This window comes from Grampus griseus (genome assembly GCF_964374135.1).
Source record: "Grampus griseus genome assembly, chromosome: 3".
Classification (NCBI taxonomy): Eukaryota; Metazoa; Chordata; class Mammalia; order Artiodactyla; family Delphinidae; genus Grampus; species Grampus griseus.
The window spans coordinates 147,701,305-147,722,458 of record NC_139019.1 but is presented as its reverse complement, the minus strand read 5'-3'; the positions used below and the strand labels follow the sequence as shown (position 1 = coordinate 147,722,458).

Sequence of the window (21,154 nt, the reverse complement as noted above, 5' to 3'; positions counted from 1 at the left end):
TGCAGCCAGTCTCTTCTAACTTGGTCCCAGGACGATGTGACACTTCATAACTGAGGCCTTAACTGTTGACATCCTCTGCTCAAACAGATCTAAACAGAACTTCTGATGCCCAGGCCAGCTTTCCCTGGAGAACCTGGCTGTTTGCTTCAGGAAACCTTGGGGCCCAGAGGCCTGAAGGTGGCTGGATTTGGGAAGCCCATGGCTCAGACAGAAGCTGCACTTGCTACTTTACATTCTTGTGTGATTCTCAAATGGACCCTACAAGCATCTATATGGACTATCACCCCCACTTTACAGGGGGGGAAGTTGAAGCTTAGTGGCATAAGGTAACTTGCCCAGGGTCATGTGGTTCCTTAGTGGCAGAGCCAAGACTCAAAACCAAGTCTTTGAAGCAACATTCAAATCCACATGTTCTTTTCACTTTCCCCTCTGCCCCCACATTACCGTCCCAGGGCTTCTGGGGCTATAAATAGTGGGGGAGGCTGGGATTTTGTGTGCGAGGTCAGCCAGGCCTTTAGCACAAGGAGACACTAACATCTCCCAGCCTGGCCTAGCCTGGGCCCTGCTATCCCCCCAGGCCTCAACAGAACTCAGGCCCAGACAGGCCCCAGCTTATCACCAGCTTCACTCTCTTGGTTATATTTAGCTCTGGACCTCAAAGAGAAAGGTGTGGGCCAGCCCCTGAGACAGTGCACACCCCCAGGCCAGGCCAGGCCACTGTGCGTCGAAAGAGGGTGTCTGCCTCATCCTCTTCAGACACTGGTGTGAGCCTCCTCCAGGGGGGGCTGGGTGCACCCTCCTTCCTGAGAGTCTGCGGGATCTTGTTCGTCTTGCTCCTTGAGGGAGGGACCACGGCAGTGTCTGTGACACCCTGCATGTGGCTGTTGATTAATCACTCTTTGGTGAGTGAACAAATCAGTGATCTAAATTCATGTTCTAGAAATCTGGACATCAAGACAGGCACACGAATTCCCAGAGGGATACCTTAGAAAACCGAATGCATTTCATGCTGTTAAATAGTCAACTTGGGACTTCCCTGGTGGTGCAGTGGTTAAGAATCCACCTGCCAATATAGGGAACAGGGGTTCGAGCCCTGGTGCGGGAAGATTCCACATGCCGCGGAGCAACTAAGCCCGCGTGCCACAACTACTGAGCCTGTGCTCTAGAGCCCTAGAGCCACCACTACTGAAGTCACATGCCTAGAGCCCGTGCTCCGCAACAAGAGAAGCCACCGCAATGAAGAGTAGCCCCTGCTTGCCACAACTAGAGAAGGCCTGCGTGCAGCAATGAAGACCCAACACAGCCAAAAATAAATAAATACATTTTTTTAAATAAAAAAAAAATTTAGTCAACTTTATTCAAGGAATGGACGTGAGTTTCCATCCTCCTCTTTCTCCCCCTTTTCTCTTCCCTCCTCCAGATCTGGCATTAAGGCTGCAGTGGGGGAGGGGGACCCAAGAGGGGCATCAAATCCTGGAGGCCAGCCCGAGTGCCTCAAGTGGCAGCCACCCACAGTGTGGGACAGCTCTTGGAGTCCCTTTGTCTCTGCAGGTGTCCCGATGACAGGCCTTCCTCCCCTTGCTCTGTTCGCCCCTTACACGCCAGCCACCTGCAGAAGCTCCGGGAGGCGGGGCTGTGTCTCCATCGGACCTGCTGAGCGACTGGAGCAGACTGGGGGGCGTGGATCAGTCTGGTGGCCGGGGCCAGAGCTCAGGAGTGTGGCTGGATCCTGACACTGGAACTCAAAGGGCAAAAGCTGGCAGCTCTCAGATCTTACAAAAACGGAAAGAGCCGCTTTTTCACAATATAGAGAACCGTAGCAAGAAAGAGGGCGAGCGCAAGGAAAATGAGAAGCTTGTCAGTCAGCTCTCGGCGATTATATTTTGTGATGAGCTTCCGTCCCAACTGGATGGTCCCCGACATGGACTTGAATTCTTCATTTGCATCCAGGATAGTCCGTGAAGAATTAACTGAAACAAAAGAGGGAGGGAGCCTGACTAAGAAACTGTACAACACAGAATCCAAAGACTCTGCTCTGCCAGCTGGGTTCCCAGTAATTAACACTGTGCTCGGAAGCAAGTTCTGAGCCAGGGCAAAGGATGTGAACAGACGCGACGCAGAGGAGCACAGAACAAGGACAGGGCAAGGAGAGGCACTTCCCTGGGTCCCATCCAGCTCAGGGAAGGAGGAGGTTTGTTTACATACAGTCACAGGGCCATAACTAGGAGTCCTCCCAACATGGACATAACCAGGGAAAAGGGCAGAGGACGGTTCCTTTCCTCACCACCAATCTCCGCTTTCTGGAGGAGGCAGGCGCTGCTGAGAAGAACCCCCGGCCGCAAAACTAACGCGGGTGCCGTGGACAGGCACTGTGAGGTCTCTGTGGGGGCAGGGCTGGGGGTAGGACTTGCCGCCTGTGAGGTGCACCCGCCAGGACGCCTGGTGGTCAGATCTGCTCTTTGTGGGATCGTGAAGGGGCAGGGATGTCCTGGGTCCTGCCACATGCCCTCACACATGCCTGTCCTGCAGTCCTGGGACACTGGCTGTAGCTTTAAACACGTGACACCTGTGCTCCAGCCCCTGTGTGAAACCTACAAGGAGGCACGTGTCCCTTAAGGCTCGTTGTGCCCACATGTCAAACTAACTGGAGTGTGGGTTCCTGGACCTGACACTTGAGGAAGAAGGTTTCCCTGGCAAGATTCCTCTACAGGGCATCACCAGAACAGCCACAGAATGAAACATGTTGTCGGGTGAGAAGGTGAGGCATGAAGGACAACATGTGAAATGTTTCCATTTCTGTAAGAAAGGGATAGGTAACATTTAATTTGCTTGTACTCTGCATGCTGGAGGGTCTCAGAAGGCTATGAAAGAAACTGGTAACAGTGCGCCCCTCTGGCAGCAGACCTGGAAGTCAGGGGCAGGGGGAGGTCAGAAGGGAGAGCCGTCTTTCTGTTTCCCTCCTGTACTGTCCAGGGCTGTGCAGCCCGGAACGACGGCCACTAGACACATGTGACACCTGAGTGTGTAAAATGTGTCCAATCCAAATATCCATGTCTCTGTGGGTAAAATACCTACACGATTTCAGAGCTCTAGTGTGGAAAGAAAAAAAAGGAATGTCAAATATCTCAATAATTTTCACTATGAATTATATATTGAAATGGTTAAATATATGATTACAATTAATTTCATATGTTTGTTTTTACTTTTTTTAATGTGTCTAATGAAAAATTTTAAGTGAATGTATGTGGCTCCCATTATGTTTCCATGGGACAGTGTTGGCCTGGAGGTTTTTTCCTTAACCACGTAATTTATATTACCTTTTCACAAAATTACAAGTTAATTAACAAATAAAAGAAATTACCAGAGGAAACAGAGTAGCGTTTTGAAAAACACAGATTAGAGAAGAGCTAAAACCGATCCTTCTCAAACTCTTCCAAAAATTGCAGAGGGAGAAACACTCCTAAATTCATTCTATGAAGCCACCATCACCCTGATACCAAAACCAGAAAAATATATCACAAAAAGAGAAAATTATAGACCAATATCACTGTTAAACATAGATACAAAACTCCTGAACAAAATACTAGCAAACAGAATCCAACAGCACATTAAAAGGATCATACACCATGATCAAGTGGGATTTATCCCAGGGAGGCAAAGATTCTTCAATATACGCAAATCAATCAATGTGATACACCTCACTAACAAATTAAGGAATAAAAACCATATGATCATCTCAAGAGATGCAGAAAAAGCTTTTGACAAAATTCAACACCCATTTATGATAAAAACTCTCCAGAAAATGGGCACAGAGGGAATCTACCTCAACATAATAAAAGCCATATATGACAAATCCACAGCAAGCATCATACTCAGTGGTGAAAAACTGAAAGCATTTCCTCTAAGATCAGGAAAAAGACAAGGATGTCCACTCTCACCACTCTTATTCAACATAGTTTTGGAAGTCCTAGCCACAGCAATCAGAGAAGAAAAAGAAATAAAAGGAATCCAAATCGGAAAAGGAGAAGTAAAACTGTCGCTGTTTGAGGATGACATGATACTATACATAGAAAATCCTAAAGATGCCACCAGAAAACTAATAGAACTAATCAATGACTTTGGTAAGGTTGCAGGATACAAAATTAATGCACAGAAATCTCTGGCATTCCTATACACCAACAACGAAAAATCAGAAAGAGAAATTAAGTAAACACTCGCATTTACCACTGCAACAAAAAGAATAGAATACCTAGGAATAAACCTGCCTAAGGAGGTGAAAGACTTGTACTCAGAAAACTATAAAACACTGATGAAAGAAATCAAAGATGACATAAACAGATGGAGAAATATACCATGTCCTTGGATTGGAAGAATCAATATTGTGAAAATGACTATATTGCCCAAAGCAATCTACAGATTCAATGCAATCCCTATCAAACTACCAATGACATTCTTCACAGAATTATAACAAAAAATTTTACAATTTGTATGGAAACACAAAAGACCCCGAATAGCCAAAGCAATCTTGAGAAAGAAAAATGGAGTTGGAGGAATCAGGCTCCCTGACTTCAAACTATACCACAAAGCTACAGTAATCAAGACAGTATGACACTGGTACAAAAACAGAAATATAGATCAACGGTACAGGATAGAATGACCAGAGATAAACCCACACATGTATGGGCATGTAATTTATGACAAAGGAGGCAAGAACGTACACTGGAGAAAAGACAGCCTCTTCAATTAAGTGGCGCTGGGGAAACTGGACAGCTACATGTAAAAGAATGAAATTAGAACACTACCTAACACCATATACAAAAATAAACTCCAAATGGATTAAAGACTTAAATGTAAGACCAGACACTATAAAGCTCTTAGAGAAAAACACAGGAAAAACACTCTTTGACATAAACCACAGCAAGATCTTTTTTGACGCACCTCTTAGAGTAACGGAAATAAAAACAAAGATAAACAAATGGGACTTAATTAAACTTCAAAGCTTTTGCACAGCAAAGGAAACCATAAACAAGACAAAAAGACAACATTCAGAATGGGAGAAAATATTTGCAAATGAAACAACAAAGGATTTATCGCCAAAATATACAAACAGCTCATGGGGCTCAATATCAAAAAAACAAACAATCCAGTTAAAAAATGGGCAGAAGACCTAAACAGACATTTCACCAAGGAAAACATACAGATGGCCAAGAGGCACATGAAAAGATGCTCAACATCACTAATTATTAGAGAAATGCAACTCAAAACTACAATGGGGTATCACCTCACGTCGGTCAGAATGGCCATTATCAAAAAATCTAGAAACAATAAATGCTGGAAAGGGGGTTGTGAAAACGGAACCCTCCTGCACTGTTGGTGGGAATATAAATTGATACAACCACTATGGAGAACAGTACGGAGGTTCCTTAAAAAACTAAAAATAGAACTACCTTATGACCCAGCAATCCCACTACTGGGCATATACCCTGAGAAAACCATAATTCAAAAGGAGACATGTACCACAATGTTCATTGCAGCTCTATTTACAATAGCCAAGACAGGGAAGCTACAGATGTCCATCAACAGATGAATGGATAAAGAAGATGTGGCACATATATACAATGGAATATTACTCAGCCATAAAAAGAAACGAAATTGAGTTATCTGTAGTGAGGTGGATGGAGCTAGAGTCTGTCATACAGAGTGAAGTCAGAAAGAGAAAACAAATACCATATGCTAACGCATATATATGGAATAAAAAAAAAAACTGGTACTGATGAACCTAGTTGCAGGGCAGAAATAAAGAGGTAAACATAGAGAATGGACTTGAGGACATGGGGTGGGAGGGGGAAGCTGGGGTGAAGTGAGAGTAGCGTCGATATATATACACTACCGAATGTACAATAGTTGGCTGGTGGGAAGCAGCCGCATAGCACAGGGAGGTCAGCTCAGTGATTTGCGATGACCTGGAGGGGTGGGATAGGGAGGATGGGAGAGAGGCGCAAGAGAGAGGGGGTATGGGCACGTGTGTATGCATATGGCTGATTTGCTTTGTTGTGCAACAGAAACTAACACAGTATTGTGAAGCAATTATACTCCAATAAAGATCTATTTAAAAAAAAAAAAAACACGGAGAAGGGGTAAAAACAAACACTCATGTAACAAAAATCCCTCTCAGCCCTCTTTCTCCATGCCTGCTGCCATTTTGAAAACCTAAGTAAGAACCTGTTAAGTAAAAACCTAATAGGCCTTTCTTTGTTAAACTTTCTTTACAGAGAATTTTAACCATCACAAAAGTAGACAGAATAATATCATGAAGTGCCATGTGTCAGCACCCATACACATGAACCACCAACTCCCTTGCAGTCCTGTCCCCTCACGACCCCCATTCAATTCCCCCCACCTACAATTTTACAGCAAATACCAGACATCATATCCTTAATGGGCTTTTAAAAAAAAATTATGGTCCTAAAAGACTTTTTTTTTTTTTTTAAGAAGATGTTGGGGGTAGGAGTTTATTAATTAATTTATTTATTTTTGCTGTGTTGGGTCTTCGTTTCTGTGCGAGGGCTATCTCTAGTTGTGGCAAGCGGGGGCCACTCTTCATCGCGGTGCGCAGGCCTCTCACTATCGTGGCCTCTCTTGTTGCGTAGCACAGGCTCCAGACGCGCAGGCTCAGTAGTTGTGGCTCACGGGCCTAGTTGCTCTGCAGCATGTGAGATCCTCCCAGACCAGGGCTCGAACCCGTGTCCCCTGCATTAGCAGGCAGATTCCCAACCACTGTGCCACCAGGGAAGCCCCTAAAAGACTTTTGAATTTGTGAGTCATAAAGAAAGGATTAAGAACTGTATTCTTTGACTTCCCTGGTGATGTAGTGGTTAGGAATCCTCCTGCCAATGCAGGGGACACGGGTTCAAGCCCTGATCCGGGAAGATCTCACATGCCCTGCAGCAACTAAGACCATGCACCACAGCTACTGAGCCTGCGCTCTAGAGCCCGTGGGCCACAACTACTGAGCCCAAGAGCCACAACTACTGAAGCCCGTGCGCCTAGAGTCCACGCTCCACAACGAAGAGAAGCCACCACGACGAGAAGCCCACACATCGGAACGAAGAGTAGCCCCCGCTCGCCGCAACTAGAGAAAGCCTGGTGCATCAACGAAGACCCAACACAGCCAAAAATAAATAAGTAAAAAAAAAAAAAGAACTGCATTCTTCTTTTTTCAATGGCTATCTCTCCTACAAAATGTACCCCAAGAATGACCCTCAACACCCCAGAAACCATCAGGATCTGTGCAGCCTTCTCACCACTTAAATATATGGTCTGTTTCTGATATACGTGCTGGGTGTGGGTGTCCTGTCGCTCGACCAGAGGCAGAAAAGTCCTCGATTCCAAGGCCAGGCTGGCTCCTCCCTCTCACGTTCTCCAAGGCCTCTCCCCAGGCTCAGGCCATGACCCCGGTGCACACTCAGAGGAGGTGACCAGCTGGTTCCGAGCCTAAACCCAGAAAATTTTCAAACACAGGGAGTGACCTTGGGGATAAGCTGCTTGCTTTCCTTTTGCTTCTGCCTGTTTTGATAGTACACTGAAAAAAAAAGAGTGGTTCAAAATTACAGATAATTTTTAGGGGTGGTAATGGTATTGTGGTTTTGTTTTGTTTGTTTTTTGTTTCAAGAGTCTCTTATCTTTTAGAGAGACATACTGAAATATTTATATGGATGACGTCTGAGATTTGCTTCAAAGTAATCCAGATGGGAGCATAGTGAGGACAGAGTTGGAACAAGACTGACCAGGAGTTGACAACTGCTGGAGCTGGGTGATGGGTTCCTGGGACTCATGTACCAGGCTCTCTACTTTTGTCTCTGTGTAAAATCTTCCAAAAGTCTTTCAAAGAGTAAACTCTCTTCCTGTTTTCCTACACGGAGGATCCTGGGCAGGGCAGATTCTCTTCTGTGTTATAAGGGAGACATCATGGAAAAGCTATTGGGGAGACCCAGATGGTCTGCGGAAGCTTCTTCTGTGGCCTCTGACTGCATCTTTTTTTTTTTTTTTTTTTTTTAATTTATTTTTGGCTGTGTTGGGTCTTCGTTTCTGTGTGAGGGCTTTCTCTAGTTGCGGCGAGCGGGGGCCACTCTTCATCGCGGTGCGTGGGCCTTTCACTGTCGCAGCCTCTCTTGTTGTGGAGCACAGGCTCCAGACGCGCAGGCTCAGTAGTTGTGGCTCACGGGCCTAGTTGCTCCGTAGCACGTGGGATCTTCCCAGACCAGGGCTCGAACCCGTGTCCCCTGCATTGGCAGGCAGATTCTCAACCACTGCGCCACCAGGGAAGCCCTGACTGCATCTTTTAAAAGCAGCTCACAGGACTTCCCTGGCGGTCCAGTAATTAGGACTCCGTGCTTCCACTGCAGGGGGCACGGGTTCGATCCCTGGTCGGGGAATTAGGATCCCGCATGTCGCATGGTGCAGCCCAAAAATAAAGAAATAAAAGGAGCTCACAGTAAAAATAACATTGGGGAGTACAACTGTAAGCTGATGAAATACTAGCAGACTAGCTGCCAGCCAATAACTGATCATCTCTCTGCCTGGCCAGGGGTGTCCCCAGCGCCCTAGATGAGAAACAGACTCCCAGGCCCCTCCTCCAGCCTTGCTGCGCCCACTCTCCAGGAGAGAGCCCCTGGGAGTGCTTCTGCACATTTTGATGGGGTTGTGTGGATCTTGTAGTACAACTATAAAAACTGAAAAGGGAAATGAGAGAGGCGTATCCCACTCTGGGTGAGACCAGGCTGTCAAAGAAGTGAGAAGCCACACAGATCAGTAAGCTTGGGGGCGGATGGGGGCAGAGGTGGAGGAGCCCGGGGGCAAGGGCTCTGGAGCCCGTATCTCTGGGAGCAGCTTCCCACTGCAGGCCCGGCTTTACCCAGCGTCTGCATGGCTTCCTCGCTCTGCTGGACCTGCTGGGACATCATCCTGCTGATCCCCATGAGGCTCTCTGTGATAGCACTGGACGTCTGGGCCAGGCTCTCTTTGGCGGTTTTCCTAGAAGTCCAGAGTGGGAGGAGGAATGTCAACAAAAGCCTGGCTGCAGGAAAGCCCCAGATTCAAATGAGATCCCATTTTTTAATCTATCGAATTAGTACATATTTTTAAATGATTATAGTCAGCGGTGACAAAGGCGTGCAGAGAGCATGCTCTTGAAGACTGCTGATTAGGAACGTAAACTGGTGCTACCTTCTGAAAGCCATCTGGCGATATGTATTAGGGGCCTTAGAAATGTTCACGCCTTTGAACCAATAATCTCATCTGGGAATCTCTCCAAAGGAAACATCCAGAATGTGGACAAAGCCTTATGTACTGACATGTGCCCTGGTGTGTTATTTATAATACTGACAAACTAGAAATATAAACACACACAAACAGGGGATTAGTTAATATAAGGGAATACTATGTACTATTAACATTTTGTTTAAAGAGCTTTTTAAAAAAAATGTAAGTCTGTGCAACGATACTAAGTGAAGGGGAGTAGGAGACTAAATTTTATGCATGGTATGATATTGACTTTATAAAAAATATGGAAGAAAAAATAATGAGAGGAGGCAATATATCAAAATGTTTGTGAGTAGTACAATTATGACTTACTTTCAGTTTGTTACTCATATTTTTATTTTACTAATTTACTACAAATAAGAATATATTTCTTTCATACTTAAAAAAAATATTACTTATAAAATTAAATACTAATTTTATGCTGAAAACAAGAAGGGGTTCCCCACAGTGGGTTTTGCACCTTGCCGATTGCTCTTTATTCTGTCACCAGAACCCAGAAAGACAAAAAGACAGGTACCTTTGCCTGAAGAGGTCTCCTCCCTGGAGAAGTTCTGCTTTCTCTAGGTTGTCAATAGCAATTTTGCAAGTGAGATTTGCCTTCCTCCATGAGGTCTGATTGCTGGAATTAGAAGGGTCATGTGTGAGTTTCTGTTGATGCCACCAGGCTGTCAGTTCAATTCACAGCAGGTCTTCCTTCCAGCCAGGGAGTAAGGAAGGCCACCCGAGTTTGGCCCAGGGTCCATCCCCACCCCCCCACCACTTCCTCCACTTGGTTGCCCCAGCAGCTGCTCCAGCTCAGGCCCCAACACCTCTTGTCTGGATCCTGGAGGCTGTCTCTGAGTTGTTTTCCTACTGCCCATTAACTGTCCCTCTCCCCCCAGGACAGCCACAGGGAGCAACCTGGCCATAGCATGCCTCTGTTTACAGCCCACAATGGCTCCAGACTTCAGGGTAACATCCAAACTTCCCAGCGGGGCACACGAGGCCCGTTCAAAGTTATCTCTTACACATTACTGCCTTGCCTTGTGTGCGACTTGGTTCTGTTCCTCGAGAACCATGACTTGCTCATCTTTGTATAACCAGTACCCAGAACAACAGTTATTGGCCCATTAGCTGCCCAATCAATATGTGTAATAGGAAGTAGAAAAATCATAAGACAGTCTTCTTCAGTATTTCTTCAAGATTTGCTGTTCTTTACATACCACAGACCAACCATGGACAACACAAACACACTGTATTAGAAAAGTCCAGTCTGACATGATTTATTTACATTTTTTACCTGATCTCCTTGCGAGAAACAACTCAAATTTGGTGAACAGTTCCCTGGAGTTCGAGTAGGGTCTTTTTTTATTTAATATTTTATTGAAGTTGATATATAATGTTGATATAGTTGATATATAATGTGTTAATTTCTGCTGAATAGCAATGTGACTCAGTTATATATATTTTCATATTCTTTTCCATTATGGTTTATCACAGGATATTGAATATAGTCCACTGTGCTATACAGTAGGCCCTTGTTGTTTATCCATCTTATACATACTAGTTTGTATCTACTAATCCCAAACTCCTAGTCCTTCCCTCCCCTACTCCCCCTTGGCAACCACAAGTCTGTTCTCTCTGTCTGTCTGTCTATCTGTTTCATAGATACATTCATTTGTGTCGTATTTTAGATTCCACTTATAAGTGATATCATATGGTATTTGTCCTTCTCTTTCTGACTTACTTTGCTTAGTAAGATAATCTCTCGGTTTGTTGCAAATGGCATTATTTCATTCTTTTTTATGGCTGAGTAATATTCCATTGTATATATGTACCACATCTTCTTTATCCATTCATCTATCGATGGACATTTAGGTTGTTTCCATGTCTTGGCTATTGTGAATAGTGCTGCTATGAACATAGGGACGCATGTATCTGTTTGAATTATAGTTTTCTCTGGGTATATGCCCAGAAGTGGGATTGCTGGATCATATGGTAAGTCTATTTTTAGTTTTCTGAGGAACCTCCATACTGTTTTCCATAGTGGCTGTACCAGTTTACATTAGAGTGAGGTCTTTGTTTGATGGACTATAAAAAAGTTAACTGGGCTCCTCAGAGAATCAAACTCATGCACTAGAACTCTTACGCAGCTGGCTCAAATCAATTGTGCTAACCCCCGGAATATTTAAAGAGGCAAATGAGAGTACACGAACTGATAGGGTGGTTTTGAATAGCACCTCTATGTTGAAAGTGTTCAAATGAGCTCTCTGATGCCTGACCAGCATCTGCTATGCCGTCTCACATCTGATACTTTAAAAGAATCAATTACATTTTCAACTGTTTACAAGGGAGTTCTGCTGGGCCCTGCAATGCAGAGATAAATGAACAACAGTGCTTGCCCTCAGGGACTCACATTTACTGGGGAGAAAGACAAGCAAAAATATTTACTGTATAGTGTGACAAGCACGATAACCCAGGTAAGCACAAGTACTGTTTCAACACAAAATCGCCGAAGTATTAATTTACTGCTTTCTCTCCTCTACCTTGGAATTGCACATCCTGAATGGCCACTCGCAACTTTAAACCCATGCTGAGGTGGTTTTGCTGGTGTAACTTGCTAGATTTTACACAAGGGTCCTCTTTACTCAATGTTTATAATCTGAGTCCCCATGGTGGCCTAGGGAAAGGAAAGCCATCATGACACAAAGTCTCACTGGTCCCCACTCACACATCCCTCCCTCCACACAGGAGCCTCTACCACGCCCATGTCTTTGTCAGTCCCTATCCTCCTGACGGCTGGGCATTATAAACAGAGCTGCTGTCAGCAAGGATGATGCTGGAGAATTACTCAAATCAGAAGCAAAGCCATAGACAAATACAGATGTGACAGTTAGTCCAATTAACAAGGATGAAGAGAAAACCTACAAGGATGGTGACATTGATAGGGACTTCAAAAGAGAAGGATATGGCTACCAGGGGCTTGGAAAAGTTGATGGGGCCCTCAAATATTTTTGCAATAACAATCCTCTTTTTGATTGTGGTGCAAACATCAAATGTGAAGGGTCAGGTACAGTTTCATGCTATCAGACAATTTTGTTGGATAAGTCCCCCAATTTCAATACCAAGAAATAGCACATACCTTCAGTTATATAATCAAGGATTAGCATATAGCTGCAATGAAAACCTCAATTTTATTTAACATAAGCTTATTTACATTTTTTTTTTCATTTTTTAAGATAAAGTCCCATTCAAAACTTTCTACATTTTGGTCTGTCTTAAGTAGGTTCACTTTCAATGGACTTTTTAAGATATCAATTCTCTTTAGATTAAAAAGGACCTTGTATTACTGGGACTTCCCTGGTGGTCCAGTGGTTAAGACTCCCTGCTCCCAATGCAGGGGAACCGGGCTCAATCCCCTGGTCAGGGAACTAGACCTCACCTGCCGCAACTAAAGATCCTGCACGCACCAACAAAGATCCCGCGTGCTGCAACGAAGACCTGGTGCAGCCAAATAAATAAATATTTAAAAAAAAAAAAAAGGACCTTGTATTACAAAAGCAACCATTTTTTTGCTTTTTTAAAAATATAAAATACAGTATAATGTTAAATACGCTTTTGTAAACTACACACAGTCTCACTTACCCAACAGCCCCTGCTTGCCCCCCAGCTTTGAGAATTACATCCGGTCTGTGTATAAATGGCACAATTGAGTCATTAAGCTAGGTTTATTAGGCAAACTCTGGCACAAGCCTCACAGGCAGCAAGTAACCCAGCCAAGGCCACTAGCAGGAGGCCAGGCTCTACCTACCTGAGCATCTGCTTTTTGTGATTCTCCACTTCCTGGAGCAGAACTTGCTTCTCCGACTCTTTGTCTTGCTCTTTAGCCGACTGCTCAAGCTCCTGTGGGGGGAAAACAGCTCTAAATTAAAATGACTTTAAAAGCTAATACAAAACTGGAGAGCACTTCTATTATGCAACAGCACTTGAAAATCCTCCTAGGGACTTCCCTGGTGGTCCAGTGGTTAAGAATCTGCCTTCCAGGGCTTCCCTGGTGGCGCAGTGGTTGAGAGTCCACCTGCCGATGCAGGGGACAAGGGTTCGTGCCCGGGTCCGGGAAGATCCCACATGCCGTGGAGCGGCTTGGCCCGTGTGCCATGGCCGCTGAGCCTGAGCGTCTGGAGCCTGTGCTCCGCAACGGGAGAGGCCACAACAGTGAGAGGCCCGCACACCATAAAAAAAAAAAAAAGAATCTGCCTTCCAACGCAGGGGACGCGGGTTTGATCCCTGGTCGGGGAACTAAGATTCCACATGCCACAGGGCAACTAAGCCCGCATGCTCTAGAGCCCGTGCGACACAACTAGAGAGCCCGTGTGCTGCAACTACTGAGCCCGTGCCCCACAACTAGAGAGAAGCCCACATGCCTCAACTACTAAGCCCGCAAACTCTGGAGCCTGCGGACCGCAATGAAGGGCCCACGTGCTGCAACGAGAGATCCCACATGCCACAACTAAGACCTGATGCAGCCAAATAAATAAATATTAGAAAAAAGAAAACCCTCCTAGAACGGAAGACTTAGGAATGCCAGTTCACATACAATAAACATCCTTTTACATAGATAGCTCAGTCTGCAGGAAGTAAGGAGCATCCCCAGGACCACAAAACAAGAAGGGAACTAAGAGCCAGAGCGGTCTTCCTGTGAGGGATGTGAGGCTGCCCTGGAGCAGGAGATACACTTCTCTAATCTAGGGCATGCCTGAAAAGAAAAGGAAAAAAATACAACTATATAGGAGCCTACTGATTCCACTCTGAAATATGATGGAAATACCACTACTGTTGCTTCATGCTTACTCTCAATCTCTGTACATATTTCATTTTAGACTGGCGGCAAACAGGGTTTTAAAGTCCATGTGGGGGGACTTCCCTGGTGGCACAGCGGTTAAGACTCCACGCTCCCAATGCAGGGGGCCCAGGTTCAATCTCTGGCCAGGGAACTAGACCCTACACGTGTGCCGCAACTAAGAGTTCACATGCCACAACTAAGGAGCCGGCGAGCAGCAACTAAGGAACCCACCTGCCACAACTAAAGAGCCCACCTGCTGCAACGAAGACGCAGCACAACCAAATAAATAAATATTTTTAAAAAAACAGAAAAAAGTAAAGTCCATGTGGGGACAGAAAATAAAGCCTTGGCCATTTGAGGCCAGGAATTGGAAATGGAGAACACCACAAAGCCAGGACCACAAAGGGATACACCCTCAGTGAAAAGGTGAACTAGGAAAATGTCTGTCAACCAGCACAGAGAAAATGTGGAAGCTTGTCCTTTTTTGCTGTGGGGTCTGGCTAGAGGGATACAAAATACCTTCCCTGAGAATATATAACCATGGAGCTACCCTCACACTGATCTAGGATTCAAATTCATACTCCCTGAGTGGTTTCAGAAACTCCACGAGGAGAAATGAACACAAAAGTGCTCCCAGACTTGTGCTAATCCTAGGAGACCTGGCAAAAGCAAATGCAAAAACCTTTGAAGAGACTTGCCTTCAACTCAGGCCACACAAAAGTCCCACCAGGAAGGGCTTCTGAAGAGGAGTACTCAGAGCCCAAAATAACCAAACACCAGGACCCAACCATCCACCACAGTGAGGGACAGCAGACCTAACAACCAGCTGTCTGAGACCCCCGAGAACTTCAGATGATGGCACTATCAGACAGACTATAATTAAAGATGTCAATATACCTTGAGTCTCACGTCATTTTTTTTTTTTTTTTTTTTTTTTGCAGTACGCGGGCCTCTCACTGCTGTGGCCTCTCCCGTTGCGGAGCGCAGGCCCCGGACGCGCAGGCTCAGCGGCCATGGCTCATGGGCCCAGCTGCTCCGCGGCATGTGGGATCCTCCTGGATTGGGGCTCGAACCTGCGTCCCCTGCATCGGCAGGCAGACTCTCAACCACTGCGCCACCAGGGAAGCCCTCATGTCATTATTTTTTTAACTGAAGTATAGTTGATTTACAATATTGTGTTAGTTTCAGGTATATAGCAAAGTGATTCAGATATATATATATATATATTCCAATTCTTTTCCATTATAGGTTATTATAAGATTTGAATATAGTTCCCTGTGCTGTACAGTAAATCCTTGTTGTTTAACTATTTTCTATATAGTGCTGTGTATCTGTTAATCCCAAACTCCTAATTTAGCCCTCCACCACCCTTTCCCCTTTGTTAACCACGAGTTTGTTTTCTATGTCTGTGAGTCTATTTCTGTTTTTGTAAATAAGTTCATTTGTATTATTCTTTAGATTCCACGTGTAAGTGATATCATATGATATTTGTCCTTCCCTGTCTGGTCATGTCATACTTTTGGCTTTCAAATTAAAACAAGTTCCAGTTTTAATCAAGCTATTGATGCAAAAACATAAACTATTAGCTCATTTATATACTAATTTATTTATTTATATGCTTGTTTATACACTAATAAATGTTTGGAGATGCAGATTAAAACTGGGATGGAGTCAATATTCATTGACCATGTGCAAAATTATTAGGGCCTTACTAGGTGCCAGGGGTAGACTGGTGCTTGAAGAGCTGATGATTGGGAGGGAGGGACATAACAAATGTGTAAATGTACTGAGGTTATCTTACTTAGTGAAGGACATAAACACTGGGTGAGCACACAGAAACTTAAACAGAAAGAACAAGGAAATACTTATACTTAAGGTGGTGAGTGTGGTTGGAGAGCTGAAGTCATATGAGTTGAAAAAAGGTCTTTCATGGAATAAATTTGCTTTAAAAAGCAAAAAAACAGTCCAAATAAATGCCCTTTGACAGAGAACAGGCCAAAAATAAATTATGGCTATAAAAAAAGAATGAGGAAGCTTCCCAATACTGACATGGAAAGATTTCCAATACATATTCAGTTTAAAAATGGTATTAAAATACCATTTTTAATATGCTACCTTTTAGATGAGAAATGGGGAAGAAGTAAGAAAACATTTGTCTTTTTTAGTATCTGAGTAGAGAAACTATGGAAAGATACATAAGTAACATATAAGAGTGGTTACCTATTTGGAGGAGGGGAACAGAGAACAAATAAGGAGGCACACCTAAGATTTTCACTGCACTTTTTCCTGCCTGCCAATATTTACACACATATACGCATATATAAAAAAATGTGAAAGTAACAGGCTTTCTAAATTAAAAAATTAAAATGATTAAATCAGCACTAGAGATGGAGGTGGAAAGAGATCAGCCAGGTTCAGTGACATTGCTGAAATCTTCAAGTGAACTCCTTTGACAAAAACTGCATATTGCCAAAATTGCCCTTGAAAATCCCTTAGGAAGCAACGCACAGGACACAGACATCCTGTTTTTCAGGGTCCAAACTGCCAGTTTTTCTATCATCTTTGGAACAGACTGTCTTCTTCTGGTAAGCAAAAACAGGGTTATTGGCTGGCATTTGGGGCCATGTCATAAAGAGAGCACAAGTCTTTAAATCCAAGAACCATATGCAGCGAGACCAGGTGCCCCAAGACCCAGACAGGAATGGCCAGCTCCATGCCACCCATCTTACCCTCACTCAGGGCACAGCACAGAAACACCTATGCTATTCAGACTGCTACTTTTCTCATTCTATTGTTTTTGGAGACAGCACATATACCCTAGTCGAATTCAGGACTGTTACATATGCATATGATGTGACTGGAGACTACAGAAACAGAGAGGAAGAGGCTGGGCAAAGTGACAGCACGGAAAAAAAAACCAGGGGACACTGGTAATGGATTGAGGTGGATGGGTTGGAGAGAGTGGTAGAGAAAAGAAAGTAATGCAAGTGACCTCAGAGTTTTCAAGTTGAAAAATTCCCAGGACAATGGTGTCTCTACTATCTACCTGTAACATAGCTGGCAGTGCCGTGCATTCAGAAGTCCCTCATCTCTACCTGGATAGCAGGTTAGTACAGTTACCTCCACTGTCTAAACGTTTACTACTCCCATCTGAACATTTACTGAAGGACCTGGACAGCTCTCGAGCAGAGGTTAGTCCCAGTTCCAAGCCCCATTCATCGTTACCCAGTTTCAGCATCCCAGCTCTGCAGACACTCACCTGTATTCTGTGCCGCAACTGTTGAAACTTCTCTTTCACTTTAGTATTCAGTTCGGTAAGTGCACTTAATGGCCCTGAACAATCTCCAATATCCTAGGAGACATTGAAGAGATGAAGAGGTCGTTCTCAAGACAATGCAATGAAATGACACCAGCTGTACAGTGAGAGAGTTGGCTTACAGCACAACTAAGTTTGGCCTACTGACTGTAATTCACCCTGATCTTTGCTATTTACCTCTGCAACACAAGCAAAAACATTATAATTTACATTTTCTCATCCCGCTTTAGGTTAATTCTGACCAAGCAACATAAAGGCATAGATAGAAACAAAATTGTCTTGACTTCTTAGTTCCTGAAGCTTAACAAAACGCCACCCAGCCACTATGAAAGACTTAAAGCAGCTTATACATCTGACAAGAATAAACATCCGAAAGAGATACTATAACTTTAGATCTTTCCAACTTGAAAATCAAGATGCTAAATTCCTGGCATCATATGCCAAGATTAACTTCTCAATCTAATTTTACAAACCATCTATTATAAATCACACTGTTTATAAACATGTTTGAAGGTAGATTTAGAATTTGTTTCTGGACATTCAAAATTACCGGGGCCAGGTTTTTTGTTTTTGTTTTTTTGGGGTTTTTTGCAGAAGGGCGGAGCTGGTTTTATTCAACAGTCTCATTACAAAAATAACCAAAACGTATGCAGCAGCGGAATTAGGAAGGACCCTGCCTGACTTCTGCAAGAGTGGGCAGCCCTCTTTTCCCCACAGCCCTGCAGGGGCAGTCAGCTAGCGCAGAGAGCCTCAGGGCAAGGTAGCGGGCAGAGCTCTGCATGGGGGCCTGGCCTTGGCTAGTACTGTCCACTCTGAGCACTTCCATCCTCCCCGCCATTGTAAACACCATGCTCAGGTCAGGTCTCCCAATGCTGGGCATCAACCCTGCCCCGCTGTTAGGTCCTCAACAGGACAAACTATCCTGGAAACTTCCTTCCATCCAGCCAGCCAGGAAGGTAGCAAATAAGGGGTGACGACTCGAGGAAGGATGGGCCACCCCAGCATGGTTGGGGGCACTGCTTTCCCCCAACACTCCTAGGTGGGCTGTCCCTGAGCTGAAACAGTTCCCAAAGAGGCCATGGCGGCTCTCCAAGGCTGAAGGGAGTTGAGGCTGTGGTGGGCCCAGAGGGGAGCCCTGGATTTCATTCCTAAGACCCTAGAGGCCCGGGGAGGGGAGCCCTGGGAGGCTCAGGCGTGCTCCATGGGGCCGGGGCCACCGGCGTGGGAGTGGGCAGGGGCTGCAGCCTGCAGGGGGCCAGCACTGGGCTCTGGGGATGCCGGCAGAGGGCCTGAGAGGCCGTCAGTGGAGTCTGTGTTGAGGTCCAGCCTCCAGTAAGCTTCACACAGAGGCAGACCATTAGCTTCGCAAAGACTTGAGCTAGACGAGTAATACTCCTCCTCCAGCTCGCAGAGGTCTATGGAGACCTCATCCCAGGGCCAGGTTTTAAAGAAGGCCCTAGAGCCAGATTATGTGGATTCAAATTCTGGTTGTAGCAGTTTATTAGCTGTGTAACCTTGAAAGTTAGAGTCCTCTGTGCCTCAGTTTCCTCATCACAACATACCCACTTCACAGACCAGGTACCTATGTAAAGGGCTTAGCAGAGGAGCTGGAACACAGTAAGAGTATGCTAAATCTAGCTATCATCAATTGCTCTCATCAAGAGAATGCAAATGTTGGAAAGTGCAAAAGGGCGCTTAAGCAATTTAGATTATGTGAAAAGGCAATTTCATTTGTTCTGAATCTTAAATTTATTTTTCTAGAATTGGCCCAGATGTTTCGTAGTTTACACATGGGAAATGTGAAGTTCAAGAAGTTTAAATGTTTGCATCAAGTTGCCTCACTTGTTCTCTGGGTTACTCGTTAAATCACAGTCCTCGCAACATATAATAAGCTATTAATTTGGTTTATTTTGCATCTGATTTCCGTGGGTAGCCTTACTTTCCTTCACCTTTTACGACAGCTAGTTGCAAACTCTGAGTCTACATCGAATGTTTAGTAACATTTGTTGGAAATGGAAACGATCTGCCTAAAAGGAAGGTTTTAAACTTTTGGTTTCTTTTTGCTAAACTCAAGGAACTATTTCTACATTCCTAACTCTTGCCTATGCCAATTGGTTTACTGCAATACTACCTTCTATCCTTAAAATTGGCTTAAGGCAAAGGACCTCAATTACCCCATCTGTTAAACGAAAGAGTAGACTCTTAAGTCTTTTCTACAGACTAACTTTCCCTGTCCGGGTCCCAGTTTTGCCAGTATCTGCTTTCTGATCCAGGCAGACTCGATTTCCTCATTTACAACAATCTCAACTACGGTCTAGGTGACGTTCGTTTCACGTAACGAACGGTGCCTCCCATGCCAGGTGGCCTTTGGTGCCACGGGGCATCGGACCCTGGGAGCTGGCCAGCAGGGGGCGAGGCTAATGGCTTCCAGGACGCTACCAAAGGATGGAGAGGACGGTGCCAGAAGGCGGGGCCAAGCAGGATGACAGGTAAGCTTTGAAGCTGTCGTGGGGGCGAGGCGACGGCCAGAGGTGTGTAGGGGAGGGGCCACAAAGGGGAAGGCTGGTCGGGACTGAGGTGGAGGGGGCGTCCCGGAAGAGGGCGAGCCAACGGCAGCCAGATGGAGTATCAAGGCCAACGGTCAAGGGGACGAAGGGGAAGGGACCAAGGGGGAAAAGCTCGGGAGTGAGACCGCCGAGCTCACAGAAGGCCAGTGGATCTTGGGTTTAGGGCTACTGGACCCCGGCGGGGGTCCCGGGCATTAGTACCTGGATAAGCGCCTTCACCTCCAGGTCGAATTTGACAATCTCTTGGTTACAGATCCTGACGTGGACGTCTTGGGGAAACGCCATGTTGGGAAAGCCGGCTACGGGCTGCCGCGGTGCCCAAATTCCAACGCGTTTTCGCACCAGCTTCCTTCTTCCCCGTCGGGTTTTGCGGCAGCGACTCCTAGAGACCGGCCTGCGGCGAGCGAGGGTGGTAGCGCCGAGTCCTGTGGACTTTCCCTGACTCGTGGGAAAAATCAGTCGGCCCCTTGGTGTGGACCTAGTAAGACGGAGAGAAAGAGAGGAGGAAATTATCAGCAACGCTTTAACAGGGGCCTCTCCCCATCTTCCGCCCATCAGTCATTCTAATGACTGCATATTTTTTGCATAGAGGGGGGAAAAAAACTGGAGGAAAAGTATCAATTGGGATGTCTCTGGAAGGTGGAATTAACAGTTTTTTATATTTCTTTAAACTTTCTTGTATTTTTCATATTTTCTACAGTGAATATAAATTGTGGAGTGAAAGAAAAAAAAGACAAATGTTATCATTACATTTTTAAATGTACGGAATTCAAAGCAGTTTGCTAGGGTACTTCCTGTCAGTCCAGCTCACGGTCCAAGGGATCTTCCTAAAACGCACATCTGATCAAGTCACATTCCAGCTTACACCCCTTCACTGGCTCCTGGTGGTTGCCTTTTGTGTACAATTGGATTTAATAAATTTACCTCGCTGGAGTAGTTTCGATGGAAATAATTAAGAACAGACCCTCAACAGATGGAGGCTCTTTCATTGAATTTTTATTAACTAGTCCAAGTTTCTTAGCTGGACCTCAAGGGCATCAGGTACCCCATACAGCCCTGTCTCCTTCCTGGATTCAAGCTCTTTTTGGATCTGTAGCCTTGGAGGGAACACCCTCCCTTAAGGTGTTC

General features: G+C 45.0%; 1 protein-coding gene across 1 annotated transcript; it reads right to left on the bottom strand.

Moving 5' to 3' along the window:
• Nucleotides 1–1,331: 1,331 nt before the first annotated feature.
• BNIP1 (BCL2 interacting protein 1) lies at nucleotides 1,332–20,429 on the bottom strand. Its single transcript, XM_082650154.1, has 6 exons — nucleotides 20,228–20,429; nucleotides 17,403–17,495; nucleotides 13,112–13,203; nucleotides 9,839–9,940; nucleotides 8,915–9,033; nucleotides 1,332–1,970 (listed from the first exon to the last, which is right to left on the bottom strand). Exons 1-6 carry the CDS (start codon nucleotides 20,309–20,311, stop codon nucleotides 1,774–1,776), a joined length of 687 nt encoding a protein of 228 aa, XP_082506280.1. The 5' UTR covers nucleotides 20,312–20,429; the 3' UTR covers nucleotides 1,332–1,773.
• Nucleotides 20,430–21,154: the final 725 nt, after the last annotated feature.

Bases quoted from the DNA above. Each gene is read 5' to 3' on its own strand.
- BNIP1 (XM_082650154.1), bottom strand. From the start codon at position 20,311: ATGGCGTTTCCCCAAGACGTCCACGTCAGGATCTGTAACCAAGAGATT. The intron at 13,204-17,402 runs GTGAGTGTCTGC...TTCCCCCCACAG, and splicing joins AGTTGCGGCACAGAATACAG to GAGCTTGAGCAGTCGGCTAA. The intron at 9,941-13,111 runs GTAGGTAGAGCC...TTCTAATTCCAG, and splicing joins CACAAAAAGCAGATGCTCAG to CAATCAGACCTCATGGAGGA.